The sequence below is a fragment of the Pieris rapae genome, chromosome 10, assembly GCF_905147795.1.
Source record: "Pieris rapae chromosome 10, ilPieRapa1.1, whole genome shotgun sequence".
In the NCBI taxonomy this organism is placed as follows: domain Eukaryota; kingdom Metazoa; phylum Arthropoda; class Insecta; order Lepidoptera; family Pieridae; genus Pieris; species Pieris rapae.
In genome coordinates, this window is record NC_059518.1 from 9,350,196 (window position 1) to 9,374,201 (window position 24,006).

A 24,006-nucleotide genomic window follows, 5' to 3' on the forward strand; every position below is an offset into this window, starting at 1 on the left:
AGAATTAAGTGTACTGTGAAAGCTCTTATTAAGGAACTTTTTAAGAATTCTTGAATTGTCCTGCTATTTTCTTTACATTTATTTCACGAAATCTATACAGTCAACAATAAAAAGCCTTTGTAGCTCAAATCAAAATTTGGTTAAAAACCCATAAAAATCATTGCACATTCACTCAAACACTCATTCATTCCAACATGGACACGTTTTATAAATAAATTATTTTAAAAAAATGGCGTTAAAAATAATACAATTTATTGTCATCCTCAGTTTATTGCGCAACTGTGCGTTAAGGATATTTTTGCCGCGTATCTCAGATTTCCGAACCAATTCCACTTAGGCTCCTTTAATGAAAGAGCGTGCAAATCCTAAAAGGCCGGCAATGCACTCGCGAGCCCTCTGGCATTGAGAGTGTCCATGGGCGGCGGTATCACTTAAAATCAGGTGAGCCTCCTGTCCGTTTGCCCCCTGTTCTATATTAAAAAAAAAATCCTAAAAGGCTGGCAAGGCACACTCGCTGGCATTGAGAGAGTCCATGCGGCATCTTTAAAAAATGTAAATTCGGAAGTATTGACTACTTTTTAATATAAATGATATTTTGATTTGCCGAAATTGCATGTCCAGTCATATCGTGCCTTGATTGCCAAGGTGAAGTGAAAGCAATAATAGATTACCACGATTAAATCATAAGTGCTTGTGAAAAGGTCGAGGTTGTTTAAATTGCTATGGCCCTTGAGTGATCTTGGGAAACAATGATTAATATTATGGTAGAATAGAAAAGATGACCTCTAATAGGCAACGATGGCGGACCACTTCAGCATAGCGATCATGACCGCTCCATCAAGAGGATAGAGAATAAGAAGATGTCATTAAGTATTAAGTCATATACAAACTTCACAACTCCAGTTCACCAGCGGCAAATTTTTATATGTTTATTTCATGATATATATTCAAGTTCTAAGACCAAGCTAAACTAACGTTTTTTTCTGCTATATGAATTGTTTATCTGTACTCATATTTATTTAAAAAAAAAAACAGAAATAACAAGACCTTTAATAATATATTTTCATCGAAAATAATAGCAGGGTCTTATTACAATTGAACAAAATTTCATAACGTTTTCGCAGCTAGGTACTAAAACAAAAATGTGACTGTCCATCGATTCGTTGCAAAAGAGTGACGCAAGCGCCACTGTGGGACTGGCGAGCGTAGCATCTTCACAGCGCCTTGAACTTACTAGAAATTGCAAGAAAAAGTTAACCAATACATTGTTACAATACTATTGCTCGTTGGGTGCTACTAGTACATAAAGAGTACAATCACTTCACTTAAGGCTATGTCATGTATAGTCAGAAATATCGATAATGCTATATTATATTACCTGGGCTCAAAAGTTCGTAGCTAGCAAAATAATATAATCTTTTTGAAGTGTAACTTCTTTAGGCGCATGAGGGTTTCTTGCAACGTCAGGAAGATGTGCAGCGTTTTTGTCAAAGAAAAGAAGAGAGCGATTGAGACCGATGAGCGATTGATTGATATATATATCAAACTGCACACGGTGTGCAAATTTGATTGAAATCGGTAAAGTAGTTAAAGAGTCCATAGCGGACAAACAGCGTGATGCGTAATTTATATACTATATGATTTTTTAATATAATACAGGGGCAAACGAGCCTGCGGGACGTCCAAAAAGGCTAGTCATCGCAGCCCATAGACATCCATTTTTAGTGAGTGCGTTGCCGGCCTTTTAGTGAGGTTATGTGTTATAATTCAACAAAACATGTAATAAATAACTTTAATAAACAAGAACTTGTTATACATTTCAAATACATATAACAGGAATCTGATTTATGATACAATAAAAGGCCTTATTTAAATAAATAAGTAACCATTTTCCTAATTAGCAAAACGTATCGAAACCGGATTTGGCATAAATAATTCATACCAATTAAATGTCACGTGACCATTATATCATTAAATTCAAATTGATTCATCGATTTTTGTAATCAATATCGGTATTTCGATCATACTCAAGTAGGTATGCCCTGGGGGATGTGTGCAATCAATAGATCATTATTGCAAACATTATAGTCGAAATTGCCATGAAATATTAATGATATAAGCTTTCTTTTACACATATTAACTTTTATACATATAAAATAATCCACGAATTGGGCTTGAATTGCTTTCGAATTTGGCCTCAGATTTGTCCAAAGAGGCCTCTTTTCCAAATTAGGCCTTTAGCGACTGTTTTCTATTCTCAGACCTCAAGAGAATTGTCGCTGGAAAGAAATTTTGCGCTGATGAAGAGGTAATTGCCAAAACTGAAGCCTTTTGAGGCTTAAGACAAATCGAGCTATAAAATGGTATCGATTATGATGAAAATGTTATGACCACTATGATCGTTGTTTCGAAGGCAACTTCTACAGAATAAATTTTTCAAAAACAAGATTTTTCTATATTAGCCTACGAACTTGTCGGTCCACCTAATATAGTTATGTCATAAGTTTTTTTTACATTTTTTATAAAGATGTAACTATCATTTTAAACTAAAACTTCAAAACATAAGTTCGTAAAAAATAATATTCTTATTATTAAATACGCTCTGTATAATGTTGCACGTAAGCTTTTCTAATAATCACTTACGATATTAAAGGATTTAAACGTTAGTTAAAACACAGTTCATTAATCCTTAGCGGATAAACAAAATGTATCGAGATGGGTGAAAACGTAAACTTTCTACGCATGCGTAATGCCGGACGCGCAAGCGAAAGTGATTAGGTAGTTTTTCTATATGTGGATCTTTTTTCCTAAGAAATGCAAAGTTCAATTAACGGGTTACTCAAGTTCAAGTTAACGTTTAGCTACATACACGGTCTTTATTATTACCGACTTCAAAGCGAATTATTAATTCGAACACAGGTGAGAGTGTCCATGGGCGGCAGCATCACTTAACATCAGGTGAGCCTCCTGCCCGTTTGCCCCCTGTTCTATAAAAAAAAGGTCTATTATTATAATATATTAATTTGCGATACTTTCAAATGGTCTGTGCCACGGAAATAGCTCACGACATTTCAATTGATAGCAAAATCTTTGTGTGCTAATTTCTCAATTAAAACCCTTCAAAACTGCCTTTAATAGAAGACTTTTTTTAGTGTTGAGAACGTTTATGGATAACGTTTGCGGAAAATAATTGTATACAGACGGCACAGAACGAATAATATAAGAAATTGTCTGTCTATCTAGTAAATATAGTATGAATTAAAATATAATAAAAAAAAACAAGCGGTTGTTGAAAAGCACAAATTATATTATAATTTAAGTTAGTTAATTTTTTTTTAAATTTAATTATTAGAAATCCTATAGCTAGTAACAAAGAAAAGGCAAAAACAGAATACACATTCAAACATAATCATAAAACAGAGTTAACAATCATTACCTACTCATACAAAAAATATTTATAATCAATTGTAAGATGATCATTAAGAGGAATAACAAAGCCTATATGTCTAATAAAGGATACCAGAATTTTTAAATATAATTTTTAGGCATTTTTACTTATATTAAATGTATCTATTTGCTCATAATTTGTGTTATAATCTGATGGTATACGATACAATATGACGAAGTTACGTAAATATACTGTAAACCCGAGGTATTTGAAATAGTTTCCCAGTATTTTTTCTTTGTCAATATTGTCAGGAATAAATGACTCGTTAACTATGTCTTTACCCTAGAAGTCGTTTCATAATATATATGTGTCGCAATATGATAAATAGATATTATTGAACTACAAAGTAGGTTTTGTATTTTAAAGGCTGTGTTATAACCAGATTTTTAATGTCGTAGATGTTAGGGTGTGTGTTCATTCCTGCTATAACGGGGTGAACATATCACGGCACTTAATGAGTTAGAAGGTAGGCAGTTACTACACAATTTCGAAAGTACCCCACAAATAGGCATTTGATTAGAGCTATTTATTTGTCATTTGTCGTGAACCGATGCACTTTCAGCTTTCATCATCAAGTTGTGAAAATACTTGGCTTGTAATGTCGGTAATTTGCCAGAAAATTTTAATAGAATTACAATGATGATATAGTGACATTAACAGCGCCCTATTGACCACACCGAGTTGTATTACTAATAGCTAATATATAATCATGGTTTTCTTTAAGTTTACGATTAAAAATAATATTTGTTATTAACTACATGACTTCGTCATAAAACTACATGTTTCCATGATATTACAAATACTTCTCTCGTGAACATGGTGGTGCTGTATTTGAGTTTGAAATTATAAATCTTTTGGTTTTAGTGAGAATAGGGATATATAAAGGTATAGAGGTTGACAAAAAATGTGATTAGACATAAAACAAGTCATTAAAAAAATATAAAACTAAAACGGAGTGGGATACAATTTAAATAAAAATAACTAATTTTCAAAGTCGTTCAAGATCTGTATTACACATGCTATATGTTACCAATTAGGGATAAAATATTAATGAAACAATATAACTAATAATATAATGTCCTTGATATTATCAAAAAAGTATAAAAGTTCGGCGAAGTTGAAAGATCAGCATTATTTTTGTATAAATTGCGCAAACATTACCTTGACTGAAGTTTACTAGAGCAAAAATTGTTTCAGTTTTTATAAATGCATATTTATGTAAATTAATTAATCTGTTTGACCTTCTTTGGTGCTTAGAAGGCTGTGTTAAACACAGTTAATTGTTTGTTAAATTATCTAATTAGATGCAACATAATGGTTTAGAATCACTTTTTACAAAACAACCACTTTAGAAGTGTTTGTATGACCTCAGTAATTAAGGATAATACAAAGCACTAATGTAGAAAAAAAAATTAACATAAACAACCAAACAATTTTTTTAATTAATCTATTTAAGTAGGCGTTTCTGGACATTCCTACGAAACCTTCTTGGAGAATTTCCTCACTCTCTCCTCGTCTCGTTTTGTTTATGTGTGGTGTGAGGAATATCCTAGCTATGATTGTTCAAAAAACATTAAATTATGTGCATATATGAAAGCAGGGTTTGCTTAGTGGCTGTAGCGAGCGACTCTATTCCATTAGAGTTCATAGTTTCGAACCCCGGGTGCACCAATGGACTTTCTGTCGAATTGCTCATTCAACGCGATGAAAGGAAGCATTGAAAAGCAAGCAGAGAGCTTTAGACTCAAAAATTCGACAGTACAGGGCTGGTCACCTACTTGCCTATTAGAAAAAAAGAAACCACGAAATGACACAGAAATCTGAGGCCTAGACCTTAAAATAGTCACTGGTTTTTTATATGCAGACCGCACATACATTTAATAATGTCACATATATTATTAGTAGATATAGTCGAATTACGCACGTATTTCATAAGTATCACATATCGATATGGATATCCGAATATGAGAAGAATTCGTAACCTACATTGGCAAATACTGCAGCCAAGTGGAACCGTTACTGATATTAACGTAATTGGATTCTTGAATTTCAAGGACGATTACTTTTACTGTGATAGTCTTTGGCCGGTACACACTCACGCCCAGGGTCCAAAGACAAATAATTTTTACGAGTCTGGAATTGACTATTGCGAAACTGTCAATATCTATATATAACCATTTAACAATCTTTCCCAGAATGCTCCGCTCGTAAGAATGTGCAAATATTATAATGCTGTGTGTGCTGAGGTTGATATTTTTCACAATAATATTTGTAAATTTAAAAAGATAGTTCATAGTAAATACTTGCAGCCTTAATTACTAATTTAATTGATTAATGTATATGTATATATGCATGTGTGTGTGTGTGTATGTATATGTATATTTTTTCTTTTATTTTTTATTTTTTGTCATTCGGTTTGATATGTGTATGTTGTTTAGTTGATATTTAGTGTAAATGCTGTGTACAGATATAACTGGAAGTCAGATTTTTAAATGTTGTTTAGTGTGTAATAATTTTATGTATGTAATCAATCTGTTTTCTGTTTTTGTACCTAAATGTGAAAATAAAAATAAAATAAAATAAACCTATGGTGTCCACGATGCTACGTTAAAAAAATAGATTGTATGTAATAAAATAAAGTGTTTTTACATTGTCCATATCCATATTTTTTTAAAGAAGAAGAAGCATTCATTGTTTTTACTTGATTTATTATAAGATTATTAAGTGTATCATATAAGACAAAATGCTTACTGTTTACACTGGACTAAATTGTTTTTTTTTATATTATATATAAATTTCGTAATAGAATGCGCGGTACCTTATACACGTATTTAATGCAAATATATTTATATGGTGGTTATATAATTAGAAAGAATAAATACAAAGAATTATGAATAAAGAAAGCATAACTACAACATCAAATTCCAATTCATTCAACATAAAAAATAATAATCATGCAATAATATAACCACTAAAATAAAAACTAGGAATAGATGTTATACTACAGAAAGGGAATATCTTCTAATTACCTTTAATAGTGCTGTGGGTATTAAATCATGAAATACTTGATGTACTATATAAAATGTACCCACTCGATTATATGAAGCAATATTTTTTCTAATGCTTTGCAACGACAAGATGCGTTGATCGCTTTTTAATTACTTTGTGCATTTATAATTCTCACATTGGATTGGTTACATCAAGTTATTATAAGCTTCATTTATCAAAGATGAAGACAACCAACGATCGTAGATCTGATTGTTTCTTCCGGATCCTACAAGTCTAAAAATGCTATATCAACATACTATATCAAAAATACAAACAACAATAAGAATAAATATAAAATAACTGTAATAACCTATGAACTCATACATATATAAAAGTTAAGACTGTTAAAATTAAAATTTTTAATTCTAAAATCTTGTTTTGTTAACGTTAGATAATAATTATTTAAATAATAACGACCTTGAACCGTAAACCTAATTAAATCAATAATAATAATAAAGTCTGGGAGATAAAATAACGAATCTCAACATTTACAATCAATAAAATTAATTATGTAAATAATTAATAACGACTTGTTTCTTTTAACTTGATAAAAGTCTTTTCGCTTTTAAATATGTACTTACATCGCAAGGACTTTCCCACACCTTGCAGTATTTTTCCGATGTAAACAAAAATTACTTTTATGCATACTAAATATATGAAGTAATCTAAATATACATTTTATATTGAAAGTAAATTAATACGATTCCAATTTCTTTCCATTAGACTTTAGCTTTCTGAATGATTCGTTCAGAACTGCCAATAACAGCTTTAAAATATAATACGTTTATCTTGGAACATACGATCATCAAGGTATCACTTATTCCACGTCATTAAATTCGAACCTGTAGGCATCCCTACTCATCGGCAAAGAAGACAAAGGGCCGAGAGAAAAAGCCGGTGTAAACTCTCGGTACTCTTTTAAAAAAGCAAATCATCAAACTATACTACAATATTTAAAACCAATATAGCAAATTAATTAGAAGTAGCCTGTCCAGCAATAGTCCCAGGCCCTTTAGAGACAGAGACAGACAGTCTATCTGTCTCACTCCTCATCCAACATCTATAATTTATTCCTAACAAGCTGACCCGGCGAACTTTGTTCCGCCTTAATGGCAATTAATAAGCAGTTTTTTTTAATTGGAAAAATACAAAAAAATTAAATACCTACATTAATCATTCATTATACAAATGGGCAATGGCACTATCATTACATTATAATTGTTAATTATTTATTTAATAGAAATAGTTTGAATATTGATTGCTTACAAATATCAAATTGTCATCTATACGTCATTACATAGCTGTCATTATACGTCAATTACATAGCTATCATTTGCGTTTTGCTAATCCAATTCTGATTCTTTTTTTTTTATACCACGTTTTATAGTGACTGACGTTTCATGTCAAGTCACACGGGAACGCTGTCGAACGGGATAAAAAGTATTCTATGTCCGTCTCCGGGCTCTAAGCTACCTCCATACCAATTTTCACCCAAATCTGTAGTGCCGTTCTTGAGTTATAAGTGGTGTAACTAACACGACTTTCTTTTATATATATAGATTGATATATTTGTAGACTTTTGTATTTGTTATTCAGTATATATCTTATGCTCATATGTAACAGGCACTTTTTAATCCGATTTGATTACCGCTGTAAGTTCAGCCGCACCCTTTGCAAAATTCGTGTTCCATACGGCATTTAACTTCAGCACCCCGCGGTTATGATAAACTAGTTTTGCGAAACTCACGATTGTCCGAGTTTAATTCTCGCAATGTCACCGCCCGCGGCCATTACACCATTTATTTTATCAATATTTCTAATGCCGAACAATTAAATAATGTTAATGCGTGTTTTGTATACAAAAAAACAGTGTATGTACTTATGTTATAAGTTATACTTCTTTAGAGTATATAAATAACTAAAATGCAGCAATGATTAACGATAAATATTCAAATTAATCAAAAATATTTTATTTAAAGAAATAAATATTTAGTAAATACTATCACCGTCGTACATGAAATTGATTTAAAAAAACAAAGTAATATTTGTTTATTCACACCGTTTAATTGTATTGTTACGAAACCCACGTTCTAAATATAAAAATACTAGAATATACAACTTGAACATAGTTATAGATTTCCATGTCAGCTAGACCTAACTTTACGATGTCGAATTTAGGTGTTGGTGTGCGCGCGCATCGTAAAAATTCACTCTCATCATTTTTCTCCTTCGCGCCAAAAGAAGTATAACTTGAATGAACGATGTTTGGTCGCAATCTATTATTATTAATTAATTATTGTACAATTTATTTAATGTTTTATTTTAGCTATATTTATAGCTATATTTTCAGTGTATTTGTTTGTAATTATATAAAATTTATGTTAGCTGTAGTATTACGAAATAAATAAACTTGCCCTAAGAGGTTTTAAGTCACGATAGATAAAAATTGAAATTGTGTCTTAATTGGTATTATAAATTACACATCTAATTTATTAAGATCATAAAAGTCAATACTTAAAAAAACGGAACACAAGTTGTTCTGCCATTTGACATGAACTAGGCCAAGATCAAAATATCAGATATAAACGAGTTGTTTTAAGTTCACTTGTCACATATCAATTAATCTATTGAGTATGTCATGTGAAGTCACGATACCAATGTCGATGCCTCAAATGTGTCGAACTAAATCAAATGTACTATTTGGTTATCTAGATGCTATAAACTTAAAGTCAAGTTTCTGTATACGTTTTGTTGATGAGTTTTTAATAGTATGTGATCAGCCTTTTGCGTCTCAATTTTTATTTTGTCGGTCTAAGACATGGCGGTTTCCTCATTTTTCATTTACTGTATTAACTGAGCTCTTACAAAAATAAAACGATATGCACTGTCATTTGAACGCACGATGATTTGACAGATGTGGGTGCACGCTAAACCACTAGGCTAGCAATGTTCGATTTGAAAAACTTTACGAATGTGTAATTAAAAAATAATTAACCTCATTTAATTTAAACTTCTAATATTTATATAAATGTATAAAAAACATTTTAAATCATATCTTTACAATTTTTTTAAATGTGTGTGCGTTTCTGTGGGTGTATGTATATACATTAGGCATGAACCAAATTCAAGCTAAAGTAACTAAAATGTCTTCCAAATATTTAAAAGAATTACATTTTTAATTAAAAAATAAATAAACTCATTTACAGAATTATATTTATCTACCTAAATAGAAAAAAAATGATCTACAGATTCCTTTGGATTCATAGTTAGTTTAACCTTTAGTAACTGATTATTATGTGTAAACATCTTAATAAGCAGCACATACCAGCCCAAATACTCATACAAAGGTTCCCAGTAATGCAATCGTCAAGTTAGATTGATAGATGTCAATACTGACAGATTGTGGTTAACGAGGTAACATTGTTGGTGCAGGTTGCATGCGTTGCAAAACTAATGCAGCTTTTGTGCGAAATTAACGAGTACGGAGGTATTTAGAAATATGTCTGGAATGGAATGTACGAGATTCGAATTTAGAATCATGTCGATGGATTCTTCGTACTGTATATTGTGTAAACTTTTAGCAATTCGTTGCAATTTAAAATGTCAGATATATATATAAGTGGATAAAAAAGTGCTTTTGTCATGTAATAATCTAGTATAGAGTCCGATAATACGTAACACATATGGAACACAGATTTTAGAATATAATATATTCAATAGCCCGTAAATTTTGCCTTCGTTCGTTCATTTTTTGGGTTCCCGTAGCAGTTAATACTTTTTTCATTTACGTAGAACATCATTAACATTTAAAAATATAATATGTGATAAATAGAATTAAGTTTACTTTGTTCTTTGTAAAAAATAAATAGGCCTTTTATTTTTTATTAATTTTATTTTATACGTAGAACAGAACATAGTTTTTTTTTTTTTTTTTTTTTTTTTAATAATTTTCACTCTACTCCCCTGCCATAGTGTCCAGGGACTTTATATTTCACTGATATTATTTAACGCGTCGGGAATTACGCCCCGACTACATCGGTAATATTTTTATTAACAATATTCATGGGCGAGCCGGGGCGCAATTCCCCGCGAGACCCGCTCTTTCTGTTTTATTTGCCGCCTTTATATATACAACTATTTTTTCACAGAACCGTTCCAGGCACGGTCTGTGCTTTATTAATATGTCCTGTAGGCCGTTACGGTCTACAGTCATCTGTATTTGTTGCTCCAGGTCGTGCCTGGACGATGCGAATATAGGGCAGTGTAGAAGCACATGTTCCACTGTTTGCTCTTCATTACTGCAGGCACATGTTGGGCTTGTCCTAATTTTAAATCTGTGCAGGTAATATGCAAAGGCTCCGTGCCCTGTTAGAATTTGCGCCGTCTGGGGTGTGAAACGCTTCTCTTTTACCAATTTATACGCAGTTTTAACATTGCCTATAAATAATTTTGTAGTTCCAGCTGTTTCACCCCCCAGGTAGCGCTCATTCCATACCTCCAGAGAACAGACAGAACATAGTTACATAGCCGAGTTTCCAACGCCTGTTATTGTTGAGAGTCGTACCCCTGTCTACAGAGACGACACACAAAACTGTAAACGACAAAAAAATAATCTTAGACATACATGTGTGAAGAAATTTTCGTTACAGAAGCGTCCTAAAATCTATTGCATAGGCATGATTGTTTGATTGAGACACGTATGAATGACTGTATGTGATGTCACAATTGCACTTGATACTGACTCTATATGGCGCTGTTACGCTTGTCTATTCAACACATCTCACATTGCGCTCGCGTCGTGCACTTTCTAGGTTGAGTAACAATACGAGGATATATGTTATGAATCTAGAATTTAGTCTCCAGAGGAAACTGGTGGTTCGATAGTTTCAGTTGTCTAAACGGTTTTCGATAAATCAAATTATCAATGGGTACTGAAATATTTACTTGTATATGCAAAGTTTTAATATTGAAATATTATACGTGCATAGTAAAATTATAATATGTTGTTATTTTGTAACCATCATCATCAATTGATATGTAGCACCTTGTGGGCACTGACCTCGTCAAGTACACTTCTTCATCAATCAATTTTTACAGTCCTTCCGGAGTTGAACTTCAAACCCCTATTTAGAGGTTCTTGACAACTCCATCAACGCAGCCTCGGACTATCGGGTTATCTCTTGCCAATAAAAAAAGTGAAAAAATCTATTTCTAGAAAAGTAATAAATTTCGATGTACAGTAATGCTTACCATAATAATACTTATATGTACTTTTTTGTATAAAATTTTATACATTTCCTTTAAGTTTAAAACTGTTTTAGGAAAACAGGAAATTTTAGCAGAAAACTATATGTTGATTATGAAAATGAAAAGCAACTGGGTCGTATTATATCTTAAATTAAATAATATAAAGACTTATGTTAAATATAAACAACTTTAATAGCTCTTAACACAGAATTTTCTGCAGACTATAAAGAGTAATAAATAACAGGAAAAAGTTAAAATTACGTAAATTAGATATTTTCGCATACACAATACAACATAAACTTTCACAAAAATTGTACACAGGCGAGAATTGTCTTAAAATATAATCGTCATTGTACAAAATTATTCTCACTTTCCCTCGTTTCTTATACTAGTGTTATCATATGTACAAGGAAATCGTCATGACTAAATCTTTGATAATATTACTATGAATATAAATTCAATAATGTTTGTATTAGTTAACGACCGTTGTTCTAACTATGATAATGTTGATTTCCTAAAAGAAGAAAGAAGAAGAAGAGAGAAGTTGTGTCTAGCTTAAGCTTTGCACTACAATATTCTTCTACATGCAAAGATTCAGGGTCGCACAGTGTAGGAAAATATCGGAAAGAAATCGACATGTCATAAACCCTTCAACATGTGTCAAAACCTTGTTACACTGCTATATTATTATTACTAAAAACCTATTAACAACAGCCTCACTAACTTTTTTAAGAAACAGAAGCGAACTTACTATACTTACTAGTTTTGTGTACTTACTTGAGTCACCCATTGTAAGTGCACACTAACCAAATGGAGCGTAGTACATTGTGTAATTACAATATTAACAAGTACCTACATTCCAATCGAACTAGTATTATTTTACTGGTTACGTGACTAGACTAGTTTTTACTGCGGAATTTGCCACTTTTCCCTGCGGCGTGGTCACTCCACGCTTACGTCATATAAAACTGGGGCGGCATGTGGTAATTACTCATTATTTTGCGTTCTCAGTATTTTTATTACTTATGCTTATAATGCGTTAATTGTTTTATTATCTGGCAATTCACTAACAGTTGAAGTTCTGTGGTAAACGTAGCAATTGGTTAATTTATATAAATAATTAGATTTGTTCTCTTTAAGTAACCAGCGACCTTTTAAAGTTCTCAGACTTCAAGAGAATGCGCGCTTGATAGATATTTTGTGCTGTTGAAGAGGTAATTGCCAAAACATAAAAAATATATAACCGCTATAACTATTGTATCACTCTCAAAGACAACTGTATTATAATCAAATCAAATTCTACGAAATAAATATTTTTCTATAGTAGCCCACGATTTTTTTAGCTCAGCTAATACCTAGACTTTAGTTATATTTATAGATGCTAAATATTCTTACTTACTTAAAGCTAGTTAATAAATTGAGAATTATCCTTGTAAATTTATTAGTAACATGTATTTATATAAAACTCTTACAGTATTACCTTAACTTTCATCATCTTTTTTTATAGATTCTTTATATATTTTTAGTACTTTAATCATCTTCTACTCGCAGTGAGTGAAAACTGATTAGAAATTAAATATGTTTTGATTGACTTCAATATATGAAACAACGTTTACTTTGTCTTACAATTCAACGCAATCACCAATCCTTTGACATTAACAGATGAGCCTACTGCCGTTTTCCCCATATACTAAAAAATACTATTATATAATTTTACAATAAGTACTGTATGAACGCAGATATAGTAAAAGGAAGTTCTATAGACATTCTAAACCATATTTTTTACAGGTGCTATGTCTGGTGCTGGCGACGGGGATGGCTGCAAGGCCAAGGCACCGGCTACAGCAGCAGCAGCCCATCGATGCGTATGAGTATGAACCGGAGGCACAGGATCGGGCAGGCGAAAGGGTTAGTTCAACATTTATATTTCTGACACTTTATGTTGAAGTTAGAGAATTTTTTTATTGTAGGTAATAATATTAATACAGTGGAGCTGGACATTGATTCGTTACTTTTATTCATTTTCTGAGGGCACGTAGTAAGCTTTCTCTGTCTGATAAACTAGACCAAAATTGTTCATTTAGTGCTTCTTTTAATTTTTTATTTCAAAATCAGATTGAATGATATCAATAAGACTTAAGTGAATAATGTAATAAAATTGCAAAATATTACAATTTAAATTTTTTTAATACTGTCAGATTCAATATAAATTACTTTGATTATATCCTGACATTTAAAATGTAATAATGTTACAAATATTTTAAATATTGCAGAATGTTTTGACTAGAATATTTTTTGAGGTTTCCGTTTAGTGGTATGCAGTATTTCTATTTGTGGCTCTGTGGAATGAATGTTCTAGTTTAAACATGTTTTAAATATTTTATTATTTCTCACCTGCCATTTTACATCCTTCTATTTCACTCCAGGCATTTACAGGAAAATACAATTAATCAATGAAATATTTTGAATAATGATAAATTTATATACTTTCCTTTTGGGATCCTTGGTTATATTTTCGGCAAAACGGTCGCTGAAATGTGTCCTTAATATCTCAGTGTAGTTGTTATTGTAAGTTTTTAAGATTATATTTATATTCTTTCCTTTCAGGTTGTCCTGGTATCTCCAGACGCATACGACCTCTACCAGGCACAAGATCGAGTTGACGAGGAGTATGAACCACGTGCCGTTCACAGGGCGCCCCAACGTCTGAAGCAGAACCAGATACAGGAGAGCCCGAAGCAGCCGCCCGTTCAAACAATCCGAAACTACAATAAGGTAGCCTTTAACATCCCTACGTAGGTTGCATATTATATGTATTCATTTGTTTCGAAATTCAAATTTATTAAATTACAGGTAAACGACGATGGCAGCTTTACTTTCGGCTACGAAGCAGCTGATGGCTCGTTCAAGGAGGAGACTAGAGGCACTGACTGCGTCGTCCGTGGAAAGTACGGATACGTCGACCCAGATGGCAACAAACGTGAATTCACCTATGTGTCTGGCAACCCATGTGACCCTAACAAGCCAAATGAAGAAGACGAACCAGAAGGGCCAGCTGCTCCAGAATCTGCAGAACGCGACGATGGCGTCCCTAACTACCCGACCAGACCCGCTCTACGACCCACTACTGCTCGACCTCCGACAACTTACTTCCAAAACGACTTCAGGGATGCCGACGAAGAGCCCGAAGAAGAGCCCCTACAGAACCTGAGACCACGAGTTGTGCAGCGCCCACAACCTGCAAGGCCCGTGCATAGACCAACCTACCAACCTCAACCCATTGCCATTACGCCCCGACCCGTCCCAGTGACCACTGCTAGAGCTCTTCCTCCTGCAACCACCTTCAGACCTCAACTCGTCCAAGTTACTGCAAGACCTCAGATCCAATACAGCCCCGAACCTAACTACGCTCAATCACCTTCACCTAACTACCCATCTCACTCTCCCGCTGCCCAACCGACCAGACCCAGCCAAATTGACTTTGCTGCTGAGTTTGCTAAATTCCACCACGAGAACCAAGTCCAATCGACCACACCAAGTGCCCTTAGTGGCCCAACGAGAACAACAGTCGCCGCTAGTCCTTCGCCTAGTAACCCTCTGTATTCCACCGAACTCGTCTACGATCCAACCAGCGGCCAATACAACACCCAACTATTCCAAAGCTTGCCCCAAACTAAGGGAGAATTGAACCTAAATCAAAGACTGCAACCCTACGTAGCACAACAACAGCCACAGGCGCAGAGACCGTTTATTCCATCACCCCAGATTCCAGCCGCAGCGATTCCCAATCAATACAGGCAGCCAATTCAGCAAACGAATCAAGAGGCCTACCAGAGACAGCAGTCCGAGTCGCAATTCCAAAATTCAGCGCAACTGTTCGCTCAGCAACAGCAAATCCAGCAGAGTCAGTTGCAGAGGGACAGAGCCGCAGCGCGCGCTCAAGCTCAGAGGCTGTCAATCCAACCACAACACCAAGCCCAAAGAGCCCAATCTCCGCAATACTACTACGTGCCCAGAGGAGGAGAATCTATATCGTCAGGCCAAATCGACGCATTCCTGAGAGGACATGGCATCCAAATATAGAAAGTAGTAAACATATAGAGCTAGGTAACACTGTCAACCGATTTGAGTCCGTCTGGCCATAATACAGTGTACAAGTTTTTGCGGTCGCAAAGTGGCGAAATATCTAGTTCATTGGACTTGAGGTCGCGTGTACATAATGCTGTGTCTATCAGTACTTAACATAGATAGTTATAAGATACGATACGAACGAACCCCGACTGGGGCCAGTCTGTAAATGTAGCAATTTTGTAATATTTTGTTTTTATAATAAATTATACTTTTTATACATAAATGTTGTTTTTTTACACCGATTAACTTAACTTATAAAAGCTTTTGGTTTTACACACTTTATATTTAAATACATTTATATTGACAATACATTATATGTGTCCTTTTTTGGCAACTACCTCGTCCAAATCCTGCCATTCCTGTCTGCACATCACACCTTCTGTTTCCTTAATCTGGTTTACCCATCTTTAAATTGTATTTACCTTTTTGCGTTAATTGTACTTTGTACGGTATTTACAATTAACCTGCATACACAATAATAATATAAAAATGAAAACGCAATGTAATAAAGGGCTTGTTTAAATATATTGTAATGAGAAAATAAATAAAATATCAACTACTACGAAAGATCTTTGATTTTCTTCTTTGGTGATTACGTCAACAGTAATTATTTACTTTTTAACTATTACCTACACATTATCTATGTTTGAAACCGAAATGCATTTGGAGTATTCGTACTAAAAATTAATACAGTTTTGTACTGTTATTTTTGAGAGTTTTGCTTTCTTTTGCCAACAACAGGAAGGAGGAAGGGGGGAGATATTACAGTAAATCTGCTTAGTTATATAGTTTAATGGCTCCTTTCCTGCTAACATTAGTTTTGTTTCCTTTGGAGATGAAACTCTTGGTCCGTGGGGTTCGTGCTTATTAAAAATTTAAGTTGGCGCCTGGTAGATAATGCCGGTGCTCCCAGAGCTGGTGTTTCTCTTGCTCAAAGAATAGATATCGCAATGCAGCCACTAAATGCTATCTTATATATTATATTATATTATATTATATTATATTATATTATATTATATTATATTATATTATATTATATTATATTATATTATATTATATTATATTATATTATATTATATTATATTATATTATATTATATTATATTATATTATATTATATTATATTATATTATAGGCCCATGTCGACAGACAATCTGACCAAAGCGGTTGAGAATAATTTATTATTTTTGCTATATAACTAGATTTAAGAATATTAGTGTATTAAATTAATACGTACATACAACTCTAACATAGTGTTGATCTAATTAAATATTGGAGCTACTAGGAATAATGTTGTCAACAGTAGAAATTTTTGTATTTTTTTTAATAATAAAAACGACGTCAATTATTGTACTCGTGAATGGCACCATACTTCAATGTTGCCATTTTAACTCAACATTATATAATTACGCCAACGAAATTAGGTGTTACATGCTGTGAAATAGCTGTCAAATATATTTTAATAACTCGATGCAAAATTATATAGAACGGAACGATGCGTAATTGCGTATTACACAAAGATATGGCCCAGTAATTCCATAAAGAGCGCAGCTTGTACACTTCCGCATTCTATAGCGTAATAAATTAATGTTTAATCCCTTTAGCAGCTTTAAAGGAATATGCTTATAAGTTGTAAATATTTTTAATAATGCATATTCATTTTCTATAAGGATTTTTTTGTTACTTCTATTCGCAAAGTGCAAATTTAGTTTAATTAAAATATAATAATAGCAATAAACCTGTAAGGAGCCTACTACTGATACTTGTATAGCATTGTTGGTATGAATAAAATCGGTACGATGCTCTTATATATTAGGTTCAATTCGTTTGAAATTGGAATACGTAATAAGTTCTGAATACCGCAAATATAATTTCTCATTTTCAATACCCTTTTTTCTCTTCATAAATAGTTTGTCAAGGTGAGTCAGATAATAGTAGAGTGACAGATATGGGCAAAGGGGCATAAGGAAGGTACGCAATAATTATTAACATTATTGTCATATACCTTAAATTATACCCAATTTTAATTAACTACACCTGACAGTTGATTTTTATTGATTCAAAAATAATAGACGGAATTGTTTAAAAATATCTGCATGTTGATATTTTTAAACAATTGTAATCTAAGGAATGCGTCGAATTTTAATGATAATATATTAACGAAAACTTTTTTACAATTGCTTTAACAACTTAAATTTATCGACTTTGTCAAATGTGGGATAAATAATTCTAATTGAAAGATGTGGTTTTCCTTATAGTAAATTATTAGTAGAAACTTTTACTTTTTATATCATAACTTCTATTAATGTAGTCAAAAAACAGACTAACCTACGACTATTATTATATAAATAGTTGCTTGCTATATTGTTAGTTTTGAGATTTAGGAATATAAGTTTAATTTTTTACTGTTTTTATGTAGAATAGTTGGTGTGGGAGTTATTTTGGAATTCTATCGTATTAGTAGTTACTGTTAAGATAAAAAAATGTAGTGAAATAAATAAATAAATACATGACAAAATTACCAGAAAAACTAGGCGTATTATTCTTTGTGCAAAATGTAAAGTAGTCAAATGACAGTTATAATAATTATATTATTAATGATTTAGATGAACATAATAAAGCAAGCTTGCTTACGCACATAAAGTTTGAAAGTGTCGGCAAAGTATAGAAAAATGTTTTGTATAAAATGATATAATTAAGTTTCCCAAATATTAAAAAAATTCTGGCCGTCCGAAGCCGAAAAATAATAGTTTCTAATAAATAAATAATATTTAATTATAGATTCAATTACTTATTTTAACACTTCATATTCTTAAAAACATATTTCTTATATATAAAAAAATCAACATTATTATTAATAATTATTTTATTTAATAAAGAAAATAAACACGAATTGCAAAATATGTTGCTAAGCCCAACACTTGGAGACGACTGGACGTTTTATTTTCATATTTATAAATTGAAGTCTGAGGAAGATTTTCATGGGGAGAGAAATTGGAAAAAATCTAAGAAAAAAATATATTCACGGGGGCAGTAAGTAACTAATATTTTTTCCATCGCGTTCCCTATGTATTATCCCAATGGCTTTACAAGGTATTTACATATTACTGCTATTAAAACATATACAGCAGTGCACTCTGGCTTTTTACACGTTACTTATATACGCCTTTAGAAAGGAGACTGAAATCCATTCGGCCTTACTGATGCGTGTTATAATAGAGTACCAAACTATAACACTAGGTGGCAGTAAAGTACATAAACATATCGTACCTGACTAAAAATAATAATACAGTGTGAAACCTTCCTAGAACTTTGGGACGCTGAATTAGGTCTTGTTCAATATATCATAGTAAGAGAAATATATAATTTTTACCCCTTTGCTTAAAAAAATGTTTAAAATGACCATGTCCAAAATAATTATGTCGGTATTGATGTAAATTATTAAGCAAAATAAGCTACTGAAGTTTTAATAATTGCAAACCTACAAAATTATATGATATTTATCGTACAACCGTGCGAAGTGTGAAGATGTTTGAAAGAACGCGTGCTAATCTATCAACATGTTAACAGTAAATATAGTTTTTTATCCGCCCAAAAATATTTATTTATCTATTTCTTAACAATTATTCTTATTTAAAATTGTTTAATTTTATTTACTATACATTTTTACACATGACTTCATATACTTACACTGATTAACTTACACTAATATTATTATTATTATTTTCTACTCAGTCTTAGTATTATTACATTCTTGGCACAATGACTAGTGCTGTGGAACATTCTTCTCCTCAGCATAATGCTGAGCCAGGGCCATTTACAGCCACAGCACACACGCATTACATACTTAAACCTTTAAAACAATGTTATATCTCATTTGATTTTTTTTTGTTTGATTATTTTTATTTTGTTTCTTTAGTTTGTAATATATGTTATGTCTATGTCTTAATTATGTTGTTCTCGGAGGTCTCAATTATCCAAATTCTATAAACTATTGTAATTAAAATAAAACTTAATATAATTATATACAAACTGGCAACTCGGGGCTGGTTTTCGTTCGTCTGTTTTCTTTCTTACAAGTCCAGATTATACTTTATCCTAAGTTACTTGTAATAAAGTGTAGTGTCTTAATCACACCGAGTGAGCACAATTTGACACTATTTAACCAGTTAGTGTAACCAACAAAAACACTTCACAAATCATATATCATATATAATAAATATGTTATACCAAGACTGCATTGTTAATTCCACTCAAAAAAATTGTGATTTAGATGTAGTCATTTGATTACATCTAAATCACACTTTCAATCAACAAAAGCATTGATTTAGATTTATATTGAAGACTTTGACCTTGTATAATAAGATTCAGTTTCAGATGGATAATGTATTATGTATAAAATCTGTACCGTGAACTATTAAAATAATATATATGAAATTATTAATGATATTTGCAATGTTATATATTTTATGTTGAGTTATTATCCCATAGGGTATGTAAACAATGACATCATAATTCAAATACTTTTATCGTAAATGGAAGAATAGGTGTTCTCACAGTAAGGCTATATTATGCAGTACTGAATCGAATTAAGGTAGTTTCAAGCAAATTAAACACAAAGGATTTCATAATTAAGGGATTTCTCATAATTCTCAATGCCCTTTTGTGCTAAAACAATTTAAAATTTGTACCGCTTAAATGTAACGCAAAGCTAAACCTAATTCTGCCAGACCATAAGCCGGTTATTAAATACTGACATTGACTCTAACATCGTGAGAAAATGCTACAATAACTGCAACAATTGGTTAATTAGAATGTTATACATTCCAAATTTTTACATAAATGAACGATGACTTGAACATAACAGTGATTCAATACTATATACAAGGGACATATGGAATGGACAATTAAACAATTGGAACCTTACAGCACTTCAAAGAAAAAAGATTTCCCGCTTTAGATAATGTAGTGACAACAATGGAATTATTTGCGTAAGACGTTCGCACGCTTGGCTCACGAGTGGGGTCTTATTATATTTTATAAATAGGGGAGTATTGCTCGCGGCCGACGCCGTAGAGCCGTCATGTGGCTACCATCGCTGTATCGAGATGATTCTCCTCATATTACTCACTTGTATAACAACAAATATTGCATTACCCGTGGACAGTAAAAATGATACTAATATTGAGCCGCCATCTAACTCAACAAAAGAAATCCTTAAGGCCAGTGAAACAGGAGACCCTACTAAAGTGGAAATAGTGAAACAAATACGCCGACTTAACGAAGATGGATCCTACACAATTGGCTACGAAGCAAATGATGGCACGTTTAAAATTGAAAGCAGGGACGTGTTAGGGAATGTCAAAGGTACGTTCGGTTATATTTCTGATGATGGTGAAATAAAGCGTGTAACATATACATCTAATGGAGAAAGTACACCGATTCCCGTATCGACAACTACAACAACAAGTACACCACCCATGATAGTGAGAGTGAATAAAACTGTTTCATCAACTACGCGACGGCCCTTGGCAACTCTTGTTTATCCTACTCGGAGTAGTGCAACAACAAGAGGGACAGTTATTCAACCAATACCGAGAAGAAGGCCTGTAACGTCTGCTAGACCACCACCTATGCTCGATCCAACGACGGAAAAAATTAAACATGAAGAAACTACTGCTAATATTTTACATATATATAAACCTAAAGAAGATATTATGAAACATCGAACTCAGATATTAAATCCTATGTCAGCTTCATCAGATGATCTTATTCCAAAATCGACTACAACGAACCCACCACATACTTTAAAACCGGTATACGAAGAAGTGACTGAAAAGGAAAAAGATACTAAATCTAACGCAATACGTCGACAGCTATCAGGAACTAGCCACAATCATCACATGGTAAGTCTGCAGCAATCTATGGGCGATGATTCAACTGATGTTTATGGCGGTCATTCATCTCATGGTACCATTCGCCCCTTATTTACTACGACTACACCTCGATCAAGATTGGTTCCTTTACATTCAATCATATCCACTCGTCAACAAGTATCAAATCCGTATCAAGAAGTCCAATTGCAAGACCAGAGAGACCAAGAAACTACAGTAGAATCCAGTACAGGCAGGCAGGTTTTTGAACAACAAAATGTGGTGACAACAAACGCTGGTCCCGTAGTGCGCATTGGAGGCCCTAGAGATCACCATGAAGCAACCAATCAATATGCCCAATATAATCAGCCAATATATAGACGACCTGCAGCTGTTCATTTCAGAACTGATCAATATTTAAGGGATAACCCTGGATCCCCAATCCCTATAGGCAATACGCGGCCGTTTCTCCAATACGAATATGAGGACAAAGTATTGGAGCCTCATACTGTAAAAGATACGCCTCAATCAAAAGCAACTGTACATGATCCAGCAACAGTACAATACGACGGAAGGCCGGTACGATTAATCCCCATACCAGTTGACGATAGGGGGGTGCCGATTCCTGGATACCAAGCGCGTTTCGTCAACTATCGACCACAGCCAATTCAAAGATATGATCCGTATGACGACATGAGTTCCATCACAGCTCCTGTAAGTACCAGGAACTTTAGACGCTTGCTTCATATTCTGATGCTGCGCCAGAATCGTCTGCAAGCGATAATGGATCAATTGATGCCGAACCCTTACCATAACGTCCAGTACAACCAAGATTATCAAAGGCGTTATGATGATGAGAGATATGATTACGACCAATACAGGCAGGATTACAGTTACGACAACCAGTACGAAAGTCAAAGATACGTACCTAGGCGAAGGTATAGGCCCTATGATTCTGTGGGCTCAGCTTCGAACAACATTGATGATTCAGAATACCTTCCTGTAGAAGTAAGAGAAGCGCTGCTGTTAAAGATGTTGATATTAGCCATTAGCCCCGACTACATGCCAACTCCGGCGCCGTCCACAGAGCTTACTACGGCTGCACCAGCCCGTAAACAGGTTAGAAATATACAAATACTGGGAGAAGAAGGATCCAGCGACATCAAACAAAAATAGTATCTAAAATAACAATATATAATGAATACTCGTTAGTTAACCATTTGTAAATAAGTTAAAATTAAGTTTTTTAATACATATTTTCTAAATATTTCATATTTTATTTTCCTTTTGAACACAAAATACACACCATTATTTTTGTCTGGTTAACATCATGTCATCTATGTAAAAACTCAGACGCTTGCATTGATATAATTATATAATTTAAGAACTAGACAAAAACAAACTACAATTCTGTCGTAATATAATCGTAACGTATCGCAATAAAAACGGTCGCATCCATTGTTTAAAAGCCAGGCGATATGTCATAAAATCATCTATCCCACGCATGTTGCATTGCTCTATCTATCTGGGTCAATCATATCTGTTTGTTTATTAACAATGTACTATATACAGTGCCTAAGAATTAATATTAAATAAATGTAACGTCCTTTCAAATTCAAATTTTAACTCTAAAAAAATGGGAGAGGCCTTTGGCCGTGGGCACACAGAATCAGTTAGCGAAGATTATCAAAAACAATAGCTATAATGTATATATTGATTCTGATATAAGGCTATAAATAAATAAATTTGACGAAGTTAGTAGAAGAAATAGATCAATATTCTAGAACCTTCGAGTACCGAAGATTTTTAATTACAAATTGACATATCAATAGCAGTAGAACCAATTAGGTCTAGGCCCCAGATTTCTCAATCTGTTCCGTGATAATTTCTAATTGGCATGTGATCAACCACCTGTGTCTGACATACCGTTGACTTTTGAGTCATGCCGGTTTCCTCACGATGTTTTCCTTCACTGTACGAGCGAGAGTAAAAAGCGCACATAGACAAAAAGTCCATTGGTGTACAGCCGGGATCGAACCTTCGACTTCAGTTATGAGAGTCGCACTTCAAAACCAACAATTACTTAAATACAATTATTTAAAAAATTCATAATAGTATTACATATTTATTGTGTATTACGGAATAAGGAACAAAACAAGATCTTTTTTTATTTCCAGAAATCAAATTGGTGAGAGTTTAGATTTAGGTTTAAAGAACCTTTTGTCTGTAATGTTATCTGCTATGTTATAACAACTAGTTG

At 33.0% G+C, this 24,006-nt stretch overlaps 2 protein-coding genes across 2 annotated transcripts in view; both read left to right on the forward strand.

Moving 5' to 3' along the window:
- Nucleotides 1-16,083, forward strand: part of LOC110996094 (pollen-specific leucine-rich repeat extensin-like protein 2) — a 29,441-nt gene extending 13,358 nt beyond the window's left edge. Inside the window, exons 2-4 of the mRNA XM_022263617.2 lie at nucleotides 13,532-13,651; nucleotides 14,351-14,518; nucleotides 14,597-16,083. Of these exons, the coding sequence (XP_022119309.2) occupies nucleotides 13,532-13,651; nucleotides 14,351-14,518; nucleotides 14,597-15,826 (1,518 nt within the window). The 3' untranslated portion in view covers nucleotides 15,827-16,083. The remainder of the gene's footprint in view (nucleotides 1-13,531; nucleotides 13,652-14,350; nucleotides 14,519-14,596) is intronic.
- A 4,836-nt stretch (nucleotides 16,084-20,919) lies between these two features.
- LOC110996087 lies at nucleotides 20,920-22,958 on the forward strand. The gene has a single exon (XM_022263604.2). The coding sequence runs from the start codon at nucleotides 20,982-20,984 to the stop codon at nucleotides 22,920-22,922; it is 1,941 nt and encodes a 646-aa protein (XP_022119296.2). The 5' UTR covers nucleotides 20,920-20,981; the 3' UTR covers nucleotides 22,923-22,958.
- Nucleotides 22,959-24,006: the final 1,048 nt, after the last annotated feature.